This window comes from Mastomys coucha, unplaced genomic scaffold (genome assembly GCF_008632895.1).
Source record: "Mastomys coucha isolate ucsf_1 unplaced genomic scaffold, UCSF_Mcou_1 pScaffold21, whole genome shotgun sequence".
Lineage (NCBI taxonomy): Eukaryota > Metazoa > Chordata > Mammalia > Rodentia > Muridae > Mastomys > Mastomys coucha.
The window spans coordinates 141,359,838-141,381,750 of NW_022196904.1; the positions used below are offsets into that span (position 1 = coordinate 141,359,838).

The 21,913-nt window shown below is 54.0% G+C and overlaps 2 protein-coding genes across 8 annotated transcripts in view; both read right to left on the reverse strand.

Moving 5' to 3' along the window:
• Myrf (myelin regulatory factor) overlaps nucleotides 1-6,649 on the reverse strand; it is a 32,843-nt gene extending 26,194 nt beyond the window's left edge. For all 5 annotated transcript variants that reach the window (XM_031389657.1, XM_031389660.1, XM_031389659.1 and 2 more), the window contains exon 1: nucleotides 6,455-6,649. In XM_031389657.1, the coding sequence (XP_031245517.1) occupies nucleotides 6,455-6,500 (46 nt within the window). In that variant the 5' untranslated portion in view covers nucleotides 6,501-6,649. The remainder of the gene's footprint in view (nucleotides 1-6,454) is intronic.
• Nucleotides 6,650-11,008: 4,359 nt separating this feature from the next.
• Nucleotides 11,009-21,913, reverse strand: part of Dagla (diacylglycerol lipase alpha) — a 58,506-nt gene continuing 47,601 nt past the window's right edge. For all 3 annotated transcript variants that reach the window (XM_031389666.1, XM_031389668.1, XM_031389669.1), the window contains 10 exons: nucleotides 21,379-21,462; nucleotides 21,217-21,294; nucleotides 20,804-20,884; nucleotides 19,948-20,090; nucleotides 19,551-19,619; nucleotides 19,169-19,241; nucleotides 17,862-18,061; nucleotides 16,826-16,955; nucleotides 16,151-16,338; nucleotides 11,009-14,354 (listed from right to left, as the gene is read on the reverse strand). In XM_031389666.1, coding sequence (XP_031245526.1) covers nucleotides 13,394-14,354; nucleotides 16,151-16,338; nucleotides 16,826-16,955; nucleotides 17,862-18,061; nucleotides 19,169-19,241; nucleotides 19,551-19,619; nucleotides 19,948-20,090; nucleotides 20,804-20,884; nucleotides 21,217-21,294; nucleotides 21,379-21,462 — 2,007 coding nt within the window. In that variant the 3' untranslated portion in view covers nucleotides 11,009-13,393. The remainder of the gene's footprint in view (nucleotides 14,355-16,150; nucleotides 16,339-16,825; nucleotides 16,956-17,861; nucleotides 18,062-19,168; nucleotides 19,242-19,550; nucleotides 19,620-19,947; nucleotides 20,091-20,803; nucleotides 20,885-21,216; nucleotides 21,295-21,378; nucleotides 21,463-21,913) is intronic.

The window sequence follows — 21,913 nt, forward strand, 5'->3', positions numbered from 1 at the left end:
GATTCTTCTGTTGCTGGTGTGGAATTGGGAGGAACCCAGGCAACTGTGGCTTGGACTTAAGGATTTGGTGGGGCAGCACATGCATGCCAGCTAGGGAAACAGTCTACCAACTATGTATGCTACATCCCCAGCCCTTTTGTTGCAGTTTCGAGGATGCAAAGCAGCAGTAACAAAGCCTTTGGCCCAAGCCTATTATTACATCTCAGCATACTTCCCAGGCATGTCTTCAAGAGCTCACACATACTGGCCCAAAGTCGGCTCCACTACCACCCCACCCCAGGACACAGGTTCATATCCAGAGTCAAGGTCCCCCACCACAAGCTTCTGCCCTTTTTTTTTTTCATTTCCTATCCCCCACAATCCAAAGTCAGGCTCTTCCATCATCGGCAGTTGGAGTCATGTAGAACTAAACAAATTCCTGTCACTAGCCCAGGTCACCCAGAAAGGCAGCTCGTCTCACTTGGTGGGTAGTTTAGAGGCCACAAACCCTGCTAGAAGTAAAAGAAAGGCAGGGCGCCAGGCACAAGGACAGGCTGAACATCATACAAGCCAAAGAAGGCTCTGGAGCAAACTGTGACCCACCTAGGAGCGTTCCTCTTCTGCCCCTTTCTCCTTTTCTCCCTTCCGCTCAGCACTCTTTGGGTCTCCCTGTTGACACCCTGTAACCTGAATCATTCAAATGAGGGCTGTGTGCTCCAGAAAGACCAACCAAGACCTGGAAGATATCTTGCATGGCTATTGGCAGGCCAGGCTCCTCAGTATGCAATGAGATCCCCATCCCTGCCTACTCCAGAAGGGCTCCAGCTGTGGCCAGAATCCCACTCCTGCTTTTGTGGCTACCTGCATGAACATGGCACATCGTCACCTTCAGCTCCTCCCTCTTGGAAAGAGGCTGTACAAACTATCTTCCCACTGCACTGAGGACTGCACATCTGGAGAACACTCTAGCCAAGATGCTCTACACACAAAGATCAAATGTGGTCAAGTTTCTTTCTGTTCCAGAGAACAGGTTCCACATCTCTGAGATGGAGGAGGAGGCAAACACAACGGGTGTGACCCGACCAAGACCTGACACTAGATGAAGCAAAGCTAGGCCTATCACAGTACAGTTGCTTATACACCGAATGCACTCAGCAGGTTATGACTGCCACTCTCCTGGAGTAAGGATACTGGAGAGGGCGAGGGTCTTTCTCAAAGCACACAGCACCAGCTGTCAAATATGAGCCCAAGTCTGAGGCAACAACCTACTGGATGACTGGATCAACAATTCTGAAGATGGGTACATGCCACCTATCCTAGACCACACAAAGGGGCTGTGCAAGGCCACGGGAGGTAGGTTAAATAGGACTGACATTCATGGGGCTGTATACAGGCAGGGGACTGTCCTCAGGCCTTTCGCAGGCACTATCTTACCCAACCCCACAGAAGCTCTGAGAGGTGACCATTAACTAGCTCAACTGTATGCCCTTTTGACGGCTGAGACAAGAGAGTCCAGGCCACTGTACTGGCAAACCCAAGAGATGGGCCATGTAGATAACAGGACTAGCTGCAGCCCCCTCTGCCTACTAGTGTGGACACAAAATTCTCGAATCAACTATCCCAGCTCCTGAGCAGTGGGCCACCGACACCCAGTGATAATGGCTAGAGACTTTGAAATGGGAGAAGAGCCATCCCGACCAAGGGAAACTGAGGTCCAGTGGAATGCCTGAGGCCTAGTTCATGAGTAGGAGGAAGGGAAGGCAAGCTGCCTACTCAGGGTGGGGCCACCTCAGTTAATAATCCAGTTAATGATTTCTGTTTTGTTCTTATCAGGGAGGGCAAAGTCCGAGGGCAACAGCCAATCATCAGCCTAGCTTGGTGGTACCCAGTAGCCTCTGCTTCCAGCCCCCAACCCCCTGCCCCCCCACCAGAGCTGTAACCCTTTGAGAGTTGTCTGAGCAGGTCTCCCAGGGAGATGCCATTCTACCCAGAGTGGTCTGTCCCCAAATAGCCTTCTTGGCCCTGCCTAAGGCCTCAAAGGGTATTCTATTCAGTCTGGTATCCCAAGGCTGAGAAAAGGCCAAGGGACTGGTAACCAACTCTCCTGATTCCTGATATGATCCCAACCACTCCCAGAGAGTGGTTTTCTATGACAGCCTCGCCCCCCCCCCCCAGGCTCCTTTACATATACATGGATCGATCGATCAATCATGGTCTTCATTGGCAGGGAGCATTTCCTGCCTGCTCTGTGTTGTGTGGCTCTGTGATAGGTGTGGGGAAATAGGGATGAGTCAGACCCTCTATTATCTCTCCCCTCCTACCTGGCTCAGGGCCTAAAGGGTGGGCCTAGCCATCAGCTCACTACAGCTACTAGGGCTGGGACAGAAGTCTTGTGGGACTGGGGTGGGTAACTGAGTCCTCAGTAGAGTTGAAGGTGGGCTCCAGATGGACCCAAGAGGCCTCTTGTCTCTTCTTCAGGGAAGAGAATCTGGGGGGTTAAGAAAAGCTTACATAGAGCCAGGCGGTGGTGGTGCACACCTTTGATCCCAGCACTTGGGAAGCAGAGGCAGGTGGATTTCTAAGTTCAAGGCCAGCCTGGTCAACAGAGTGAGTTCCAGGACAGCCAGGGCTACACAGAGAAACCCTGTCTCGAAAAACCAAAAAAATAAAAATAAAAAATAAAAAGCTTACATGGGGTGCCTCCTTACCCACCCGCTCCTAGGTACATCACCAATGACAGAGAGGTGACAGAGACCATGGAGCTACTATCCCATCTCACAGTTATGCAGATGGTGGGTGGGGTCCTCCCTCCTGAGTAACTAGGTAGCCTCCACATGAGACTCCTGCCCTCTGGAATGGATGAAGGATGCTATCCCTCAGTGGTTGCTCCTCCTTGATGGCAAAGGAGAAAGCTGGAGACTGAAGTCAGCTTACACTACCACCCAGCTAACATTGTCTCTCAGAGCCTCAGTTTTGGCCCTTACTAGAAACGGGTCCATTCCCATCCTCCCTCCCTCCTCCCACCCAAAACTCTGTCTAGCTTGTGCATCCCATCATAAACCATGAATTGGTGTTTGTTAGTTGCCTAAAAATGGTCCAATTAGAAGCTCCTACTCTAAACTGGGTGGTGGTGGTGGTGGTGGTGGATGCCATTAATCGCACCAGCTCTTGGGAGACGAGGGCAGGTGAGTCTCTGTGAGTTTGAGGCCAGCCTGGTCTACAGAGTGAGTTCCAGGACAGCCAAGGATAAACAGAGAAAACCAGTCTAAAAGAAGGAGAAGAAGGAGAAGGGAGAGGAAGAGAAGGGGGAGTGGAAGAAGCAACGGCAGCTCCTACTGACTTACCCTAGCAGGAGAATAGGAAGGTAGCAGTCCAAGTTCACCCTTGTGTTCAAAAAGAGTGAAACTCGGGCCTCCTCCTCCAATCCTGGAGGCTTCCAAGGCCCGTGTCAGCCCCTAAACCCTCCACGGGTTATTCAAAACTTGCTGGAGACCCAATCCCTTCAGTATCCAAATTACTCCCCACATAAAACTGCTTTGGGGAACACCAGCTAGGCAACATGAATTGCTTGCCTCACCATCAGCACAGCCTCCACCCAGAATCCTCTGTTCATACAGAAGGCTCATCAGAGCTGGGGGCACCAATGGACACCTCTGCCACTGAGTTCTATGTGCCAGGTGAGAGAAAAAAAAAAAATCTCCGAGAGGCTCTGCTTAGGACCACACAGCTCTCAGTGTCCCAGCATGAATCAGCCGCTGAGGTCTTGGTCAAGTCCCGTGAAAATGACTTGGCTCTAAGAGGTCAAGGCCCCCACTCATTAGCAGAAGAGAAATATAGCATCCCTTATACCCAGTTACCTGCTGGGAGCCAGTGCATCCTGTCTGGAGGGTCCACTCTCTACAGGCCTGTGCCTTCCACTCTCTGGACGACTGGTGCCTATCTCCGGGGGATTAACTGGGCAGTCACGGGGACCTAGCTGTACCAGCCTCGAGGGGGACGCTCTGTCCCAGCCTCCCACCAAAGGCCCAAAGCGCCTTAGCCCCCAGTCTCACTATCCACCCAGAGCAGGGCAGGACATGCCCCTGCGTGCGGAGCTAGTAGGAGCGGCGACAGAAGAGACTCTTCTTTCGATTTCTCCTTCAGCAAGAGCCCAGAACCCAAACCATGGAGATTTCTACCCACTGCCTAGAGGGAATGGTTGAGGCCACGTGGGACTCTGGATGAGGACTTGAAGGTCGCCATTTGAGTGTGAGAGCATACACGGCCACCGGAGTCTGAGAAATGACTCATCGGCATCCATAACAAGGTTTCATACTGCCCAGGAGGGGCGCACTCATGTTTATGAGCACACCACTGCTCTAGGCTTGCTCCCTCAGGCCCCTCACCTTGCAGTGAGAACTTCCCTCTCACCACCCAGAGGGTTCCCTGCCAAGGCCTTCCCCTCTCAGACAGCCTTAAGGACTCGAACCAGGTGTCCACCCACCCTGCCCCTACTCCCAGGCTCTGGAAGACTGCTGAATCCTAGCCCTCCTAAGCAGGCCCCACACACCCCCCTACTCCCCACAGACATTCTTGAGTCTCCTCTTATCTCTCTGGAGGGAGCAGCACAGCCTCCCTGCCAGGCAGCTGCATGGCTAAGCTGTGGCGTCAGCCTTCCATCCACCCCCCCTCCTCAGGCTAGGAGGGAAAGTTTGGCTCAGAAGTGAGGAGCCCAGGCCAATTAGGCCCACCCCTGTGCCCAGAGCCCAGGTCGGGGTGGGGTAGGGGGGAGGGATACCTTCAGAAATCAAGGAGTCCTGGTTCATGGGTCACTAGGGGCACCAAGCAGACACTAGGCACCCCCAATCAGTACTTGAACCCAACATGGACCACTGACTTCTCTCCTCCGCTAGGGTCTTTACTCTCCAAGTCCCTGAGCACTCTTAACCTATTGCACAATGTTGGGAAGCTCCCAGAGAGCTCCTGGGACTGAGGGGTGCTGTCTAGCACCCTCAAATGGCATAGCTGTCTCAGACTTGATCACTGAATTTAGTCAAAGTCCAGCATTTTGAGGCCTCAAGATGTGTTTTGCCTCAGTGTTCAGCATCCTAGAGTGATGTTACCTGAGACTTGGGGCTGTACCCTCCTGAGCTACTCAGCAAGGAGGAGTGGACAAGAGTCCATTCTGCGGTTCCCCAAGTCACGGAAAGAGAAACAAATAAAGCCCTCCTCTCGCGTGGGGAAACCTCTCAGGAACTGGGCACTGGGCTTTAAACGTGGGTCTTGATTTTCTATCCTGCAACTCACAGTCCCAGCCTGGTATGTCTAGGGCAACAGGTTCTGCTCATGGATGCCTCTTCCAGTACTTAGGTGCAAGATGTTAGCTTAGGGACTAGGAAGAGGGTAAGGCAGGGAATAGGCTCTCAACTTATTGTGGGGATCGATACAAAAGGGGCTCAAGTGCCTGGCCTCATGCTCCAGTAAGGGTCTGAGAAACCCAGCAGGCTGGGAGATGTCAGCCTGCACTTCCCCTCCCCCTCCTACCCCAGTCCCTTCCCTCCTGAACCAAGCTTTCAGGGGGGAAGGGCAGGGGCTGTTCAGGAAAAGCTGAGGCGTTATTTAGACTAGGACCAGACTCTAAAATCGATGCGGGGGTGAGGAAAAATATATAATGGAGTGTACATAGATCCTACTGGAGAAGCTCAGGTCAAGGTGAGGGGGGCCAGGTCAGCTCTGGGTCAGGTGTGAGGGGAGGGACCCAACCCTGAGGGGCCTCATAGGGCTGGTGGGGTGCCATTTACAGCATTGGAAGTCTCCTAGGGCAGAGGTAGCTGGTGGCAGAGATGTCAGCCAGCTTCAAGGGGGTTCCATCTCTAGGAAAGCACACTAAAGAGAGAGTCCTGCCCCAGGCAAGGAAGTAGCAGCTGCTTAAAGGAGAATTTCAGCCTTAGTGGAGGAAGCAGCATTGCCCAAGACAGGTGACCGTCTCCAAGGATGTCTCAGGCTCCAGGAAGCACAGTCAGGAGGTCCCTGCTCTGAGAAGGTAGGCTAGGCTCTGGGGTCCCAGCCTTAAGGGAAAAGCGAAGTCCCGGGATAGATGGAGTAGGAGGCTGGCATGGATGGAGTAGAGCGTCCTCAGACTAGATAAGTGTGCTGAGGACTAGAGTAACACCATTCAGGGAGACTGCAGGACCCGAAAGGCTTCGAGGTGGGCCGAGCACGGAAGGGAACCCATCCCCAAGGAAGTTGAGTGTTGGAGGCCGATTGGGGAAACCCAAGTCCAACGGGCGTAGGCAGACACCTCCTAGAGACTCCCAATCTCGAAGCCATTCACCTCGCTGTTGACAGTCTGGAGTAGAGTCCCTGCCCAAAGGGAGGCTTTCTGGGGCGTCCTTGCATGGTGGGAACCCCACGGGGCTCCTGTCCTCAGGAGAGACCGGCCGGCCTTATCCCAGAACAGGAGGTAGATAGCCCAGCCAGCCCCGCGGTCTCTCACCTTCGAAGAAGCGCTGCAGCGCTTCGGTCTCGTCCACCACCTCCATGGCCCGGCGCGTGCGCTCCGGCCGCAGCCCCGCTACAGCCCGGCCCGGGGGCGCGGCATCGCCGGCGCGGCCCGCGCGACAGTCCCGGCTGGGCTCCCAGTGCAGTCCGGCCAGGCTCTCCTTACGCTCGCTACCCGCACGCAGCCCTAGCCCGGCCTCCGCGCCCCGCGCCCCGCCCGCCGCCCTCAGCGCCCTCTGGCGGTACGCCCAGAGCCGCAACCTCGGGTAGCAGGGCGCCGCGTCGCCTGCAGGGGGCGATGGACGCGGCGGTGGGGTCCTGGGTACTGCCCTGCCTTAAAGTCGGTGGGGTCAGTCGCTTTTCACTCTTTTCTGGGATAGATAGGGTTCCAGATTACAAATTTGAGGATTTTCAGAACTAGATCTCAGAGATAGTTCCTACTCCTTTCGGTACTCAACCCTATCCCAGAGAGAGCGATGTGCAGGCACCAAAGGAATGTTTGGATTGTGCTAGGCCTGCACAGAGTACCCTATAGGTGTTAACCTCTGTTAATCCCGGCAGGTCTTTGTTAAGGAGGAACATACCCCTAGCCCAATGCACACCAAATCTATGTAGCCCTGGCTGTTCTGAAACTCAGAGAGATCCCCCTTCGTCTGCCTCCCTAGTGCTGAGATTAAAGGCATTTGCCATCTTGCCCAGCTATCTGGAAGGAACTATTATAATTTGCATTTACAGACAAGGAAACTGAGGCTTAATGAGTGCCGGTCTAGGGAAGTGCTTCTATATAGAACTTTCCAGATTGATGGAAACACTCTTAGGTGTCGTCATTAGCCACAGTGGCAGCCAAGCATCTGAAATATGGCCCTGGGGACTGAGCACCTGACTTTTCAGCTTTGTTTTATTTTAATTATTTTGTGCTTAATTGATTATGTATGACCATGGTAGTATTAGGCAGTACAGTTCAAGGTCAATAGGGTTCAGAATTTAATGGGAGTCACTTTTTATTTTTTCCTTAAGACAGGGTTTCTCTGTGTAGCCTTGGCTGTCCTGGAACTCACTCTGTAGGCCAGGCTGGCCATGAACTCAGAGATCTGCCTGCCTCTGCCTCCTGTGTGGGCATTAAAGGTGTGCGCTACTCCCACTGAGTAAGAGTCACACTCTTACTCCCTGCTGCCCTACCTGATGTTTAATCTGAAATCACTTAGGGATGAGTCTATTCCGTCTCCTGTTTTGACTCCCACCTTCATCCTCCCCCATTACGCTGCATCTTTCCTAATGATTCCTTTGCAGTCCTCCCAAATAATTCTTTTTGTTTGTTTGTTTGTTTTGTTTTGTTTTTTGTTTTTTGAGACAGGGTTTCTCTGTGTAGCCCTGGCTGTCCTGAAACTCACTCTGTAGACCAGGCTGGCCTCCAACTCAGAAATCTGCCTGCCTCTGCCTCCCAAGTGCTGGGATTAAAGGCGTGCGCCACCACTGCCCAGCCCAAATAATTCTTTATGAAGCAGAAATCAGATCATACCATGCCTTTGATAAAAGCAGTGGTTTCCCTTGCACTCCGACATCTAAACCTCTTGCCCTGGTTTCTCAGACCTTGTCTCATCTCTCTCTACTTGAAACAATGACCTCAGCTTCAACTGCTTTCTCTGTGGCTCACTAAACCATTGCTACCAAGACCTTCTGTCATCACCCAAGCATGCCAGGCCCACGTCTGCCACAGGGCCATGGCACGTGCTGCTAGTTCCCAAACGGTTAGTTCTTCTCAGCCACTAATCCTCAGTGCACATATCGATATTCTTTCCAAAGCAGTTTATTCCACCTCAGCCTGTCTCACCTTCATAGGAACGTAGCTTTGCATGTAGTTTCCACTAGTCTCCTCTTGAGGAAGGTCTATGAGGGCACTGCTATAACTTCAACACCAAAAAAAAACCCCACCACCTCTCAAACAGTAGGTGCTCAAAAAGTACAGGTTGAATGTATGGAGAATGGCATCTGCAAACTTCAGAACCCTAGATCTCAGATTCTAGAATCCCAGACCCAGTAAATCATCACACTACAGAATGGTTCAGTGCGCAACCTCAGAGAACCCTTAGACATAGCAAGTGAGAATCAGAAAGCTTTACCCTGCTGTACCACTGTCTGGGAAAGATGAAACTGAGCAGCCTGCTGTGACATGGGGGTGGGGGGGGGACACACCTCTACAGTGGCTGCCAAACTAAGGTGGGGCACAAGCCCATATTTGCAGGTAGTCGAGTGAGACTACATGAGCTCTCCTATCCTCCCATCTGCCTCCTTTCTTCTCAGTGGCCAGCATGGGGGAAGGGCAGCCAGAGCCTGAGCTCCAGATGTGGCCCAGTCAGCAGGCTTGCGGTGGCCCTCTGAGGAGGGCTTGGGGGAGGGGATGCCTAGGCTGGCGGGTGCCTCACAATGAGGTTTTGTCCCTCTGGGGGCGGTTCTCAGAGCTGCCTCTCTTAGGTATATAGAGTGGGATTTTGCTGGAGGCCCAGCTGTAGGCACTGACCACAGCTCCCTCTTCCAGCCGGAGACCCCACTGAGTGGGGGAGGGGGCTACACTGAGCCATCCATTCTTTTCCAGCTCATGCATCCAGAGGTTTGTCTCCTCTGCAGACTCCCCTAAGACAATTGTTATTCTGCACTCCAGCCCCTCCTCCAACCAGGGTCAGGCCTGCCTACAGGCAATGTGAATACACAGTCATACCATGCAACTTTCAAAGATGAGTTTATTTCCTTAGTTGCCTGGGACCACTAGAGAAATGACATCTCTTTGAGACCCCAACTACCCAAAGATCTTTGCTCTGTTCTTTACACCCGAGTTCCGTGCCTAAATGTCTACTGTCTAAGGGTGGGCTGGTGACCTCAGCAGTCATCTTGTCAGCTCATCAGGGGCTGGGACTGGGGAGATCCACCATAGTATTTTGATGATGAACACCTTAAAATCCAGGGTAGTCCTGAGGTTAGTTAGACCAGGCAGGATGCAGGTCCCTCTTAATCTCAAGGGAGCTGGCCCAACTCAGAGAACTCAGGCCCCGCCAACACCCCTATTCCACTAGACCACAGGACAGTCATACCCAGGGCCTCTCATGTCTGGAGACTCAGGTGAAGGAAGAGGCTTGGACACCATGATGAAGTTGGGATTCAAGCACAGGTGGGCCTACCCCACAGCAGGGAGGTGCTGGGGCTGGTAAAGGAGCCTAGGGAGACTTTATCATCTGTGGAGATGGTTGCCATCTGCTCTATGACTCTGGGCAAGCCACAGTGTCTCTCTGGTCATTTGCTCTGCTTCTCCTCCATTAGGGCCAGGATCATTTGCAGACTGGTGAGAGGAAAAACCACTGTTAGGTAAGGGTAGCCGGCTGGGAGGACGAATCTCTGGATTTGGTCCTACATCTATCTGTCTGGACCTCTGGTATAATCTAGAGCAGGCTGTTTCCTCTGCTGTTCAGAGGTTGCCAGAAGGAAACAGCCTTCAAGGTTCAAGAGCGATAGATAGCTCTTCATCGTATGGACTCATACTAAACTTGGGGGCAGGAGTGGGAAGGAGTTGGAGTCAAGGCTTTCTTCTCATAAGAATGTATGAACCAGGGCATCTACCCCAGGCTCTATGGGCCATAGTGGGACTAATTGGAGAAACAGTGCCCCCTGCTGTGTGGAAGATTCAGGGCCTGAGGTTGACAGGATGTTCAACACTGCCTGTCTACCCTCTCCTGTCAATTCCCAGCCTTGATGCTCTGGATCCAGACTGGGCTGGGGTCTTTGTGGCTGCCCAAATGTTTACACTCCCCCAGAGAAGCCAGTAATAGAACTTGTGGCTTCACACTTCAATGCTACCCCTCTGGGATCCCCATTCCTGCCCTAGCTCACAGCATGGGGTAGGAGGCAGAAGGGTGGGTGGGCATGACGAAGCCTGGTATTCCAATTGCTGTTTCAGCATCTGGGGTGGGTTACCTACCTTCGAGTCTCAGAGCTCTCCATGAGGGCAAAGGGACCACATGCTTCAAGGGCACAAAACCTTCCCCAAACATCTCACATAGGCAGGACTCAACAGGTGGCTGCTTTCACACACATGGGGACTTCTGTCCATTTGATAGAACTCTGCTGTCTTGGGCCTGGACACTGACATGGCAGGGAGCCAGTGAAAAACACAGGGCCCTCCCTAATCTAGTGAGCCACATCTGTGTTTTATTTTTAAGTTTGTTATGTTTATGTATTTATTTGTGGGGAGGTGGTGCATGCGCTGATGTGGAGATCAAAGGGCAGTCTCTCTCCTGGGAATCACTTCTCACCTACCATATGACTTCTGGGAATCAATCTCAGGTGGTCCAGCTTAATGACAAGTGCCTTGACTTACCTGCTAAGCCATCTTGCTGGCCTAGCACTTACATGTTAACAAAACTCTGGGAGCACAAAAGGCTTGGTCCTCAAGTCTTCCCTTATGCCTTCTGGCTCTTCTAGGAAATGGACTCTGAGGTCCACATTCCCTTACCCTGCTGCCTCCCTCCCCAGCTGAGGCAGAGACCACAGGAGGCAGAGGTGTGCTTCTACATTCAGTTTATACACAGCTCTATACAATATACAGAAAACTTTATATACAGATATATTCATAGAATAAGCTATATTAATTTGTCTCTTCTTTTTACAGCAATATTAGTGTGGATCTTTCACACATTAGGTACAAAAAGGTCATGGGAGAATGGCACGTGGAGTGCAGAGGGTTCATGGGGGCCTGGCTGTTCGCTACTAGTTGCATATGGAAGTCACCCAGATCCCTGGGAGGACAGGCCAGCGCACTGCTGGGAGAGCTTGTGCTGCGGGTCTGGGGACAGTGTGGGGGGTCAATCTGAACTGGAATGAAGGGGGTGGCTCAGACCCCCCCAGATGTGGCATGGAGTGAAGGGAGCGTGCATCAGGCCCACCCTTCTAGGGTCAGGCAGGGTGGGGACGGAGAGGAGTGGGCTGGCCCTTTGTGTCTAGGGCTGAGTCCAAGCCTGCCCCAGCTCCAAGCCTGTAACATAGTATGGCTACAGCCTTGGGGGTGGGGGGTATGTCCCTGATGGCTCAGTCCTGGGCGTAGGGGCACACCCTAGAGGGACTCCCCCAGACCTACCCTGACAGAGGAAAAGAGTTAAAAGGCCAGATCCACAGCTCTCCTTGTGTCGGCTGGGGTACTTGCTGGGTTACTCCTCTGATTTTAAAATTTTTGTATAATATTTGAGTTCTAAGAACCAGTGATTTTTATCTTACTTCTGTGCTAGGCTGAGGCACTGCCTCGGCAGGGGACAGGGTGACCAGGAGTCTGTTGGGGGTGGGGGAGTCACAGAGTAAGGGGGAGACCCAGCTCCCAGTCTCTGTCCTCACCTGTTAGGGCGGATAGCTAGCTATCCAGGCCACCAGAGCTGTGGGGTTGGAGTTGGGACTCAGGCCCAGATACCAGGGATCATGAGGTGGTCAGGGGAACCTAGGCAGCCCGGAGAGGCTGGGAGTGGGGCTAGAGTGGAAGGGACCATGCTTCCAAGGAGACAAGGGCACAAGGGTGGACAGCTGCTTGCCTGCACACCCCAGTGACTGGCTTGTCCCAAGGCTTCACTTCACAGGCTATATTCTTGGCAGGTTAGGAGCAGGAGGCAGGCAACGTGCAGAAGGCGGGCAGCCCTCTGCAGCCCCTTTCCTCAGGAGTGGTGCACATTCATGCACATGCACACACACACCTGACACTACCATGCACAACCTCCCCCTCCCCTTCCCCCAGCCTGGGGAAAGGGCTGGGTTCCTACCTCCCGAACTGCTTCTCCAAAGCATAGGAAAACCTATGAAGGCCTCAGGCTAACTTGGGACAGCCCCTGAGTCCCGGGCCCCTCCCCTTGGCAGTGGGCAGGGGTTTCCAGCTAGGTCCCAGAATTCTCTACTCTTGGCCCTTCTTCTTATGGGCCAGACACAGTGGGAGTTGGAGCCCAGACCCAGAAAGGAGCTAGGCAGCCAGGAGAGCAAGAGGGCAGAGGCATGTTTGGTTTCAGACCCCAGGGCCCAGAGCTGCCTAGGCATGGTGGGGTGATAGAAGGGGTCAGGCAGGACACCAAGGAGACAGGGCTTTGGATGCCTTCTTCCCAGGGCCCTGACTCTGCAGCCAGAGGTGATGCCACAGGAGTGTCCACCACCCTTTGAATGGCCAGAGTCCTAGGGTTAGAAGGTGAGCCAGGAAGCCAGGGAGTGGCAGGTAGGCAGGCAGGCCCAGTGGCCAGGACCCATGAAGATAAGGGGCACCAGGCAAAGAAGGGGCATCCCTGACCTCACCTCCTTTCAGGGCCCCTCTGGTCCTTAGGTCCCACTCAGAGGGACAACTAAACACATGATTGGGAGTTGGGGCTTACGAGCCCAGGATACAACCTGAGCCAAGCCCAGCAGATTCTGTAAACATATACAGCACTGCGGGCCACCTTGGTGGGGATCACCCCAGGGGGCTGGCCAGCAGGCACCAGATCTGGGGGAGAGTGGCCAGGGCAAGGTGCCAACTTGAACTACATGTGAGAATATGGGGGTGGGGGGACTGCTTTCTGCCTCGGCTCTGGGAGAGTAGCTGGAGGGCAGTGACAGGAAGCTAGCTTGCCTAGTGCCATTCCCAGAACAGAGACACCATGCTGCTCACATAGAGGAGTCAGGCTGAGGGCTGAGGATTGGCCATCCAACCTGAAATCTCCTCCCTGTTACCAAAGCCACCCCTGCTTTTCCCAGACATCTTGGTTCTGGGGGTCCTAGGCTGAGGTAGGGATGCGGACCCCCTGCTCAGCAGCAGTGCTCCAGGGCCTGAGACCATTTGGCCTCTGGGAGCCTCTTCCCAAAGCTACTGGGCCCCGAGTGGCCTTCAGGTACCCACAGGGCCTTGAGTCCTGGTTGGGGAGGAGCTGGCGGCCACAGCCAAGTGCTAGCGTGCTGAGATGACCAGGTCATCCTGCTTGGTAGGGCTTGCCCCATGGCCTGTGGGGGTGGAAGTCCGGATCTTGTCTGTGGCCAGACACTCCTGGCTGCTGAGGCCCGTGGGTGTCAGGTCCATGAGCTCCCCTGAGGAGCTGAGTGGGAAGGAGGGTGAGAGCGAGATGCCAGAGGAGGGTTCAGCAGATCCTGCAAAGAGCCTGGGGGGCTTGGGTACCAGGTTGGGCTCAAATTGAGCCCGAAGCAAGATTTCCTGTTGGCTGGGGGACTTGGGGCCCTCAGTGTAGTCACTAGTGGGGCTCTCAGGCACCATCATGCAGTAGAGGTCCTGGAAGGAGCTGCTCTTGCTGTCCAGGTTGAAGAGGCTGTCAATGAACTCCGCGAATTCTAGCACCTGAGGGCTGGGCGAGTCCCCCAGGCGCCCATTATGCAGTGCCAGCTCTCCCCGGGGGGCCACCCCACCACCCTCACTGCCGCCAGCTGCCTCCTCCTCTTCATTGGTTGCACTTGGTGGTCGCTCAGGAGTCACACCCCCACTGCCTAGAGCTGCCTCCAGGGGTTGGGTGTCCTGTGAGTGCTTGGACAGACTGTCAGCGGCCAGCAGCTCTGTGCGTGAGCTGAGGGATGGGTTCTCCTCTGGAATGGCTGGGTCAATGTAAAACAGGTGGCCCTCATCACGCTCCAGTACTGCATGGAGGCTGGGTGAGCCTCTGATGCTGCGGAAGCCTGAGGAGCGGCGGGAGTCGAAGCTGTACAGTGATTCAGTGTCTGAGAGGCTCTCCATAGTGGCCAGGGGTGCCCGCCGGGACTGCAGCTCCGCTGCCAGTCGTTCCTGGGTGGACAGCAGCAACAGCTCTACAGGGTCTTGTCGGGCCGCTGATGCAGCAGCCACTGGGGACAGCAGCCGCCCCTCAGAGAAGCCCTCCAGACTCATCTCAGACTGAGACTTGCTCCTACAGAGGATGAGCATAAGAGGAGGATAAGAGTCAAACGCCAGATGAGACTTCCCTACTTCCCAGGCTAGAAGGAAAAGGAGTCAAGGACAGAACTGTTGAATAGTTTGGGACAGGGAATCCTGACTTTTGAAAACTAGCTCAGCATCTGGAGAGATGGCTCAGAGCTGTAGAAAGCACTAGATGCTCTTCTAGAGGACTTGAGTTTCTTTCCCAGGACTAACATGGTGGCTTACAACCATTTGTGACTCCAGTTCCAGGAGAGCCAACATCCTCTTCTGACTTCCAAGGTCACCAGGCATGCACAAGAAGTACAAGCATACATGCAGGCAAAACACCCATACACATGAAAAATAAAATTAAAAATAAATAAAAATAAGGGTTGGAGACATGGCCCAGAGGTTACAAGGGCTTCCTGTTCAGTCCTGGGCACATGAGCTCAGATCCCACATTCACGTCAGGCTGCTCACAACCCCCAGCAGCTGTAGTGCTAGGGAATTCAAATGCCCTCTTCTGGTCTCTACAGATTCACTCGTGTGTGTGTGTGTGTGTGTGTGTGTGTGTGTGTGTGAGTGTGTGCAAATGCACAGATAAATAAAAATAAATCTAAAATAAAATGAAGTAAAACCAACTCATAAGCTAAGGTAGAAACAAAAGACAGAAGCTAGATGGACAGATATGGGGTCCCTAAAAGGCTTAAAACCCCCACCAAGAGCATTAAAATCCCTAGAGGACTCAGGGTTCTATACATCCATACCTATCATAGTACTAACAGGAGATTTAGGCATCAAGAGATTGGATGCTCTGGCTCAGTCATGAGGCTACAGTGAATGAGAGAAAGAGGGAAGGACAGAGAGACAAGGAAAGAAGGAGAACAAGGAGGAAGAAAAGAGGGCTTCTGGCACTAACTCTCAGGCCAGCACCTTCCAGTGCCTCATCTATCCCTTCCTCATCCCAGGTTCCCTACATCTTCCACAACACAGCCCCACGCTGGACAGCAGCAGCAAACTCGGAAGCCCCTTGATCTGTTGGGAAGAGAGGAAGAGTTGGGAAGTGGGTGGTTGCCTCGTGAACAATGGTCAGGGACAGACACTGGGCTCTTCAGGAAACACGCAGCCTCCATAGGAAATACACAAGGAGAAGTGTGGGGGTCCCCTACCAAGCAGTGATACCACCCCATGCCCCCAGTTCTCAGCAGCTGGACGCAGGGCCTGGGAGTCAGGGTCCTGGCTAAGCAAGGCAACCTTCCCCTGGAAGAGCCTCTACTCTAGAACCTGTGATGTTATGTGTGTCCACACATCTGTGAGTGCATGTGGGTACTTTAGTCTGCACAGGAACAGCCATTTACATGTCTACCTGTCCACATGTGACCATAGCTATGTGTGTTCTGCCTGCCTCGGTGTGTGTCCTATGTGGAGTATCCTGTATACTAAGTAAAGCTTGTCAGAAACTCTAATATATATATGTACAGTTGTGTAAACACCTGGGTATATACCTGTTGGATCAAAGTGGGAATGGGAAAATTAGTGTTTGGGTCTGATGTATGTAGGTCTCTGTGTGCTTTGAAATCTCCTATCCTACCTGGGAAATCCTGAGACCCTGATGGCAAGGTGAGAGACAACTGTGGCAGAGTGAGGCCCTGAGCAGAGATTGGCTTCTGCACTGAGCACAAGGACACAGCTTTGGGAATATGCATGGGCCCAAGAGGCACAGAGAACACATGCGTGTACACATACACAACTACTCAGACTCTGAACCCACACTCCCTTGGGGTAGAGTGGGGATGCAAGACACACCTGACACTGCTGTTGCGATGCTCTGTGGCAGGCAGCTCCAGGGCCAAGCCCGTGGGCAGAGGTGGCCCCGTGGGCAGCGGCTGCTGCTGGAAGATGAGCTCAGGAGTGAGGTCTACCTCAGTGGGGCTCACCATGACCTTTGCAGCAGACAGCAGCGCTGTCTTTCCCTTGTTGTAATTCTCCAGCACCTGGGAACAGGACACGGGGACCTGGTGGTAGAGGGGGTGGCCAGCCCAGCCCAAACAGTCTGATGGTTCACTGGGTCCCCTTGTCACCTCATGGAAGGCCAGGCACTTGCCATGGGATGCTTGTTTTTAGAGAAGCCAAGTTGGAGCACTCTCCTCTTCAGTCCTTCAGGGGCCCATGAAAGTAGATGCTGTCCCCACTAGACTATGTATCTGGTAATGGCCAGATGGCCTTTAGGGCCTCTCAATTCAGTCTTTCTCGAAGATAGGCCCCTATGAATCTTCTAAATTCCCTCCTCTCTACCATGGGGCAACATGGCATGTAGAGAGAGCCAAGAGTGTGGAGTGATAAGACTGCAGGTCTTTCTTATTACCAGGGCTGAGCTGGGGACTGTGGTTGGGCTGGTGAGCATCTGAGTCTCTGGTCCCATCTTTCAGAAGGGATCCGGGACTCAATCTAAGGGCACCCGCTGGCCCTGTCTGCACTCACCTTATTGAGCCCCTCCATGACCACGTAGGGCAGGTGCTCATGCAGCATGGCTGGTGAGATGATAACCTCATTAAAGGCTTTGTTGTCGCCCCAGATGGCAAAGTATGTGGGCTCCTCCTGCTCGCAGCAGCTGGACATGGTAAGGGAGAAAGAGGTCAGGAGGCTCAGCTCCACACTTGCTTAGGGATCTACATGCTGGATTTGGAGCCCCCTACTCCACTCCCCATCTACTCTAGGCAGCAGGTGTGTGTTCCCAGGCCAGGCTATGAAAGGTTGACCTGAAGTCTCAGCTACAGTCCCTACAAGGCCTCCCATCTGCTTTTGGTCTAGGCTACCTCTGCTATCTCTGGGGAGGGCTCAGCTCCCCAGCTTTCTGTCAGGAGGGACAGCCTGTGTTAAGAAAGAGAGCCCAGGGCCCAAGGCTCCTCGAGTATAAAGCCAGAGAGGTCTACCTACTAGCACGCTGTTCTTGTTCCTGCCTTGGTCCCCTTCTTGGCCAAATGTGTGGCCCCTGCCAATTAACCCAGGGACACTGAGGTATGAGCTGGCTCAGAGCCAGGAGGCTGCAACAGGTCATCTACTCCTAAATGCACCAAGAGAGGGGTTGCTGCAGCCTTGGGAGACACCAGTGAAGGGCTGAGAGTGGGTGCAGGTCAGAGGTGGGACAGGACTCAGTTTGACCCAGCCGAACCTGCCAGGCCTGGCTATCTTTGGGTCAGGTCCCTGCTCCTGCACCTTATGAATATCTGGCCCCGACCCTGTGCAGGGCAGACGCTGCTTCCGAGAACTAGGCTCCTTTGGGGAAACACGGAATCATAAATTTCTCCTGGAGACAGCTGTGGACCGAGTCTTTGGTTTCCTTTCCATGGCTAGAAGCTGGGGCAACTTCTCTATGAGGGGGGCGGGGTCCTGGACTGTTGTCTCTATCTCTGCCCAGTTGTGAGTGGCTAACTGACCAGAGGCTGGTCCAGCTCTCAGCAGCCCCTTCCCTGAACCCACACCTACAGGAGTGGCCCAGAGCCTCATCAGCACCTACCAGCACTGTTCAGCAGGATGGTTATGGACCACGTGGATGATGCGGCCAGGTGGGTAGAGTGGGGTGCTAGCCGAAAGGGCGATGGTCAAATCACTGGGGTGTGTCCAGAGCCGTGTGCTGGCCAGAGCGGTCACCTCCACCTGATCCTCAGGCAGCTCTGACTTGGGGATACACTTGGTGGCCCCCACGATGATCCGCCACTGTATAGGGCCATGGAGAGTGGGGACAGAGCTGAGCAGCTCTGGCTAGGTGGGTAGGATCAGGGGTGCTTGCAAGGAAGGGCTTAACAGATGAGAGGAGGGCTGGTGGTGGGGACAGTGGCTGGAGCGTTAAAGCTATGTGCCCACCTGAAGAAGTAGTGGCTGAGGTGTACAGTGGCCAGATGGTCACTAAGATGCCAAAGACAGGTGACACAGAATTGTTGCATTTCAGAGCTGGCGAGGGCTTGGAAGACTAGCCAAGCCCTCATCTAGTGGGTAGGAGACATACCTGGTGAGGGGAGGGATCTGCTCTACGTCACTGTGCGAGGCAGATGTGGGGCAGGCCTCAAGACCCGGTTGGACCTTCTGGGTGATATACCTGGGCCTAGCTCTGTGAGAAGCAAACACGGCTTCCAAGGACTTAGGCTTTCAGGAGGACAGTCTCAGAAAGCTATGCCGACCCAGGGGCACCTGCCACCTGAGCCAGGGTCCTTTCCACCAGGCACCAAGGCTAGGAAGACAGCAGAGGAGGGTGTGGACCCACCTCGGGGGTGGGGAGATAGCTCATGGAGCACCCACTGATTGAAAAGGGCCTCCTACATTTGGCCTACTCCTGGATGCCTGGCCACAATACTTTGTCTCGCTTCACCCCACCTGCCTGACAGTGAAGTTCTCTGCATAGAAAGGGCTCCCCAGGAATTTCCAAGACCTGGTATGTGTTAGGACAAGCTGGCTCTCTCCTGGTGCCAGCAGAATAGCAGAACAAACTGAGCCAAGCCCTCCACATGGGGCAGCAGACTTCCTCGAGTCTGAGCAACTTCAACAGGTTTTTCCCTGCCTGCTCAAAGCGCCATGCCTCAGGGATTGCCTTTCTCACACCAGCTATGTGTGGGAGAAGCACCTGAGTGCCAGTTATGACACCAGGACAGCTTAGTTTGTAAGCAAAGTTCCTTCCACACTTAGCCCCAGTCTTCTCACAGTTGAGCCTGATAGCCCGAATCATCCATAACAGCTGTGACCTCTTGCCCTTTGTCCCTGGGACCAGTGGGGAACAACAAGAGGGACGGCCAGGACTTCCCAGTGGTTATGGAGCTAGTGGGAGCTCACTTTAGGCTTGGTGCTTCGCTGCAGGACATCCAGAAGCTGCCGACGGAAACCTTCCAACTGGGAAAGGCCGATCCTGTGGAAGGGGATGGGCATCAGGCAGGACCAGTCACTGACTAGGAAAAGAAGATGAGGGGGGCACCTGGAGCCCAGGGACAAAATGACAAGTCCACCTGGGCCATTATGTAGAGGAAGCATGCAAGTCAGAGAGGGCACTCAGGAAGGTATGGCATCTGCGCTCTGCCTCCTCATCACAGGGCCACTAAGAATGGGAAGGGGGCACTAGACTCCTTAGGAAGAGGGTGAGGGGGCTGAGTGAGAGATATGAGTGCTGAGGAGTGGGTGAGACCTTGCTAAGAGACTGCAGTGAGAGAGATGAACTTACCTGGGAACAAGGTCTTTGCCCAGAACCACAGCAGTCACAAACTCTTTGGAGTACTCCATGGCATCCTCACTACAAGAGAAGTCAAGGGAAGGGGCTCAAGCCCAGAGCAGGCACCTGGGTCAAGGCTTTCCAGGGAGCTCACAGTGCCAGGCTGTGCTTCAACTTCCGCCCTTCCTGCCTGTGTTTTACAAGACTTCGGGGGCGAGGTCCACCTGGCATGCTAAAAGCCCCCATCCAACTACCACAGTGCTGTCCTATGCCATTCCCGGGCATGCTGTATCAGAAACTGGGCTGCCCAGTCCAGACATCAGCTCCCAGTCCTGGCCAGCCCAAGTCAGCCCTTGGCTCTCAGGGATCCTGGTTGCTCCAGCCAGCTCTGAGGCCCCAAGCTGCTTACCTCAGCAGGCCTCCTGGCGGGGAGTAGGCGAAGCACTTGAGGGTCGGGTACTGGGGGCGCAGGAGGAAGGAGAGGATGGCAGCTGTGCCTGCTCCCAAGGAGTGGCCTACCACAATCAGGCCATAGTGTTTGGTTCCACGGCCCTGGGGGACCAAGAGATGCCTGAGAGCCCTCCCCCAGTTTCCCAGCTGACACTGGGAGGACAAGAGGTCTTCTCAGAGCCCTGGGGTCATGCTGTCCAGCATGGATGCTAAGGCTGAGGGAGAGTCAAGTTAGGTTCTTACAGAGCAAAGGCTTAGTGAGACTGTTTTCACAGACTCCTACTTATCTGCTAAAGCCTTGCTCAGAAATTCCCTCCTCGAGGAAGCCCTGACTTTTCCAGAAACAGCTCCCTCTGTCCTAGGCATTGCCCTCACCCTGTGACCACTCTGATGATTACAGTTATAATAATTTGGTTAGCTGTCCTTATTCCTCCATCCTAACCGCTAGCCTACTGTGTGAGGCCTGGGAATGTGGGGCTGGCAGCATCCTAAGGAGTTACCAATATAGGGCTAACTCAAGACACCTCAGGGACAGCCTTTTCCCTACTTGTAGCTGTTTTTGTCACTAGTCTGTAAAATTTCTTGTAACAAGTGATCCTGACCACAAAGCTGGCAGAGTTCATACTTGGTAACCGGGGTGCAGACTCTGGAGAAAGGATATGTTGAGGAATGGGGCCTGGGAGGTAGGAGGGGCAGGGTGGAGTCTGCTAGAAGGAGCTGGGAATGTGGGAGGGAGGGACAGCAGCTAGTGTTTGGGGAAGGGGGTGCCATCATTCACCCCTCCTCCTCATGCTGGGATGTCATGGAAAACTCACCAGGTCTCGCCCAAAGGCCTGGGACAGGACCATCTCCTGCTCCAGCTTCTTCTTGATGTACTCAGCTGAGAGTACCATGCCCTAGGTAGGAGGGACAGAGTAGGGTTGTTGGGACGCCCCGGGGACCAGACTAGCCAGTAATCTCAGCCAGTGCCCCTTCCATCCCTCAACAGAAAATGAAGGTTCAGAGGGATGGCTGCCTGATACAAACTGGAGTGACATCTCCCCAGCTGCCTGCCAGATGCTTCTAGGGACAGCCCCTAGCTCCCTAGGCCTTAGTGGGCAGGCAGACTAAACCACACCCTACTGCCTGACCTCTGACAAGGGAAGATCCCCCTGCTAACCGCAGGCACCGGAGTGCTGTCAAGCATGGGAGCAAAGGTGAGGGGACCTCAGGGGGTTGAGGCTGGTACCTTGTGGCCCAACCAGGTGCCTCGGTGTCCCTCCACAGGGAGGCGCTCAGCATCACCTGTCAGGTCAGTCAGGGCATCCTTGGGGAAAGAAAAAGGCAGGTAAGAGGTGTCTGAGGAGAACAGGCAAGGGCAGCCTGTGGAGTAGACACATGGGCAGCTTACCTTGGGGGACAGCGTTCCCCGGATACTGATCACCACTTTCTTCTTGTCATGGTCCACAGCTACGTAGAAGGGAGTTTCATAGACCTAGGAGTACCAGCTCATGAGCCTAAGTGACCCCAGAATGAGGCCAGACTGTGGTGATGAAACTCCCCATGGGCCACAGGATCCCTAAGACCCATCAACACCCTGGAGGTCACTGAAGATTCTTTGGTACTTGGCCCTTCCATTCCACTCGGCCTGAGGCAGACCTGTGCTCAGTTCAAATGGCTCACTGCCTCTCCCCAGTGCTGCCTGTCCCTTCCAGTTCCTAAAGGCTGGGCCTAGAGGCCCTAATACTGAATGACATTGGCATCTATTTCTCCACTTAGTCTCAAGTAGTGTGAATCTCAGGCACCAAAATGGAAGAGGCCATCTCTGGACTATATACTGGACATGATTGGAAACCAGAGCTAGCTCCACTGGCCTGAGGAGAGTCTTTGGTGGCTTCATCCCCAGTGGCCTCCAGAGGCCCTTGGGCCCCAGCCTGGCCCCTCAC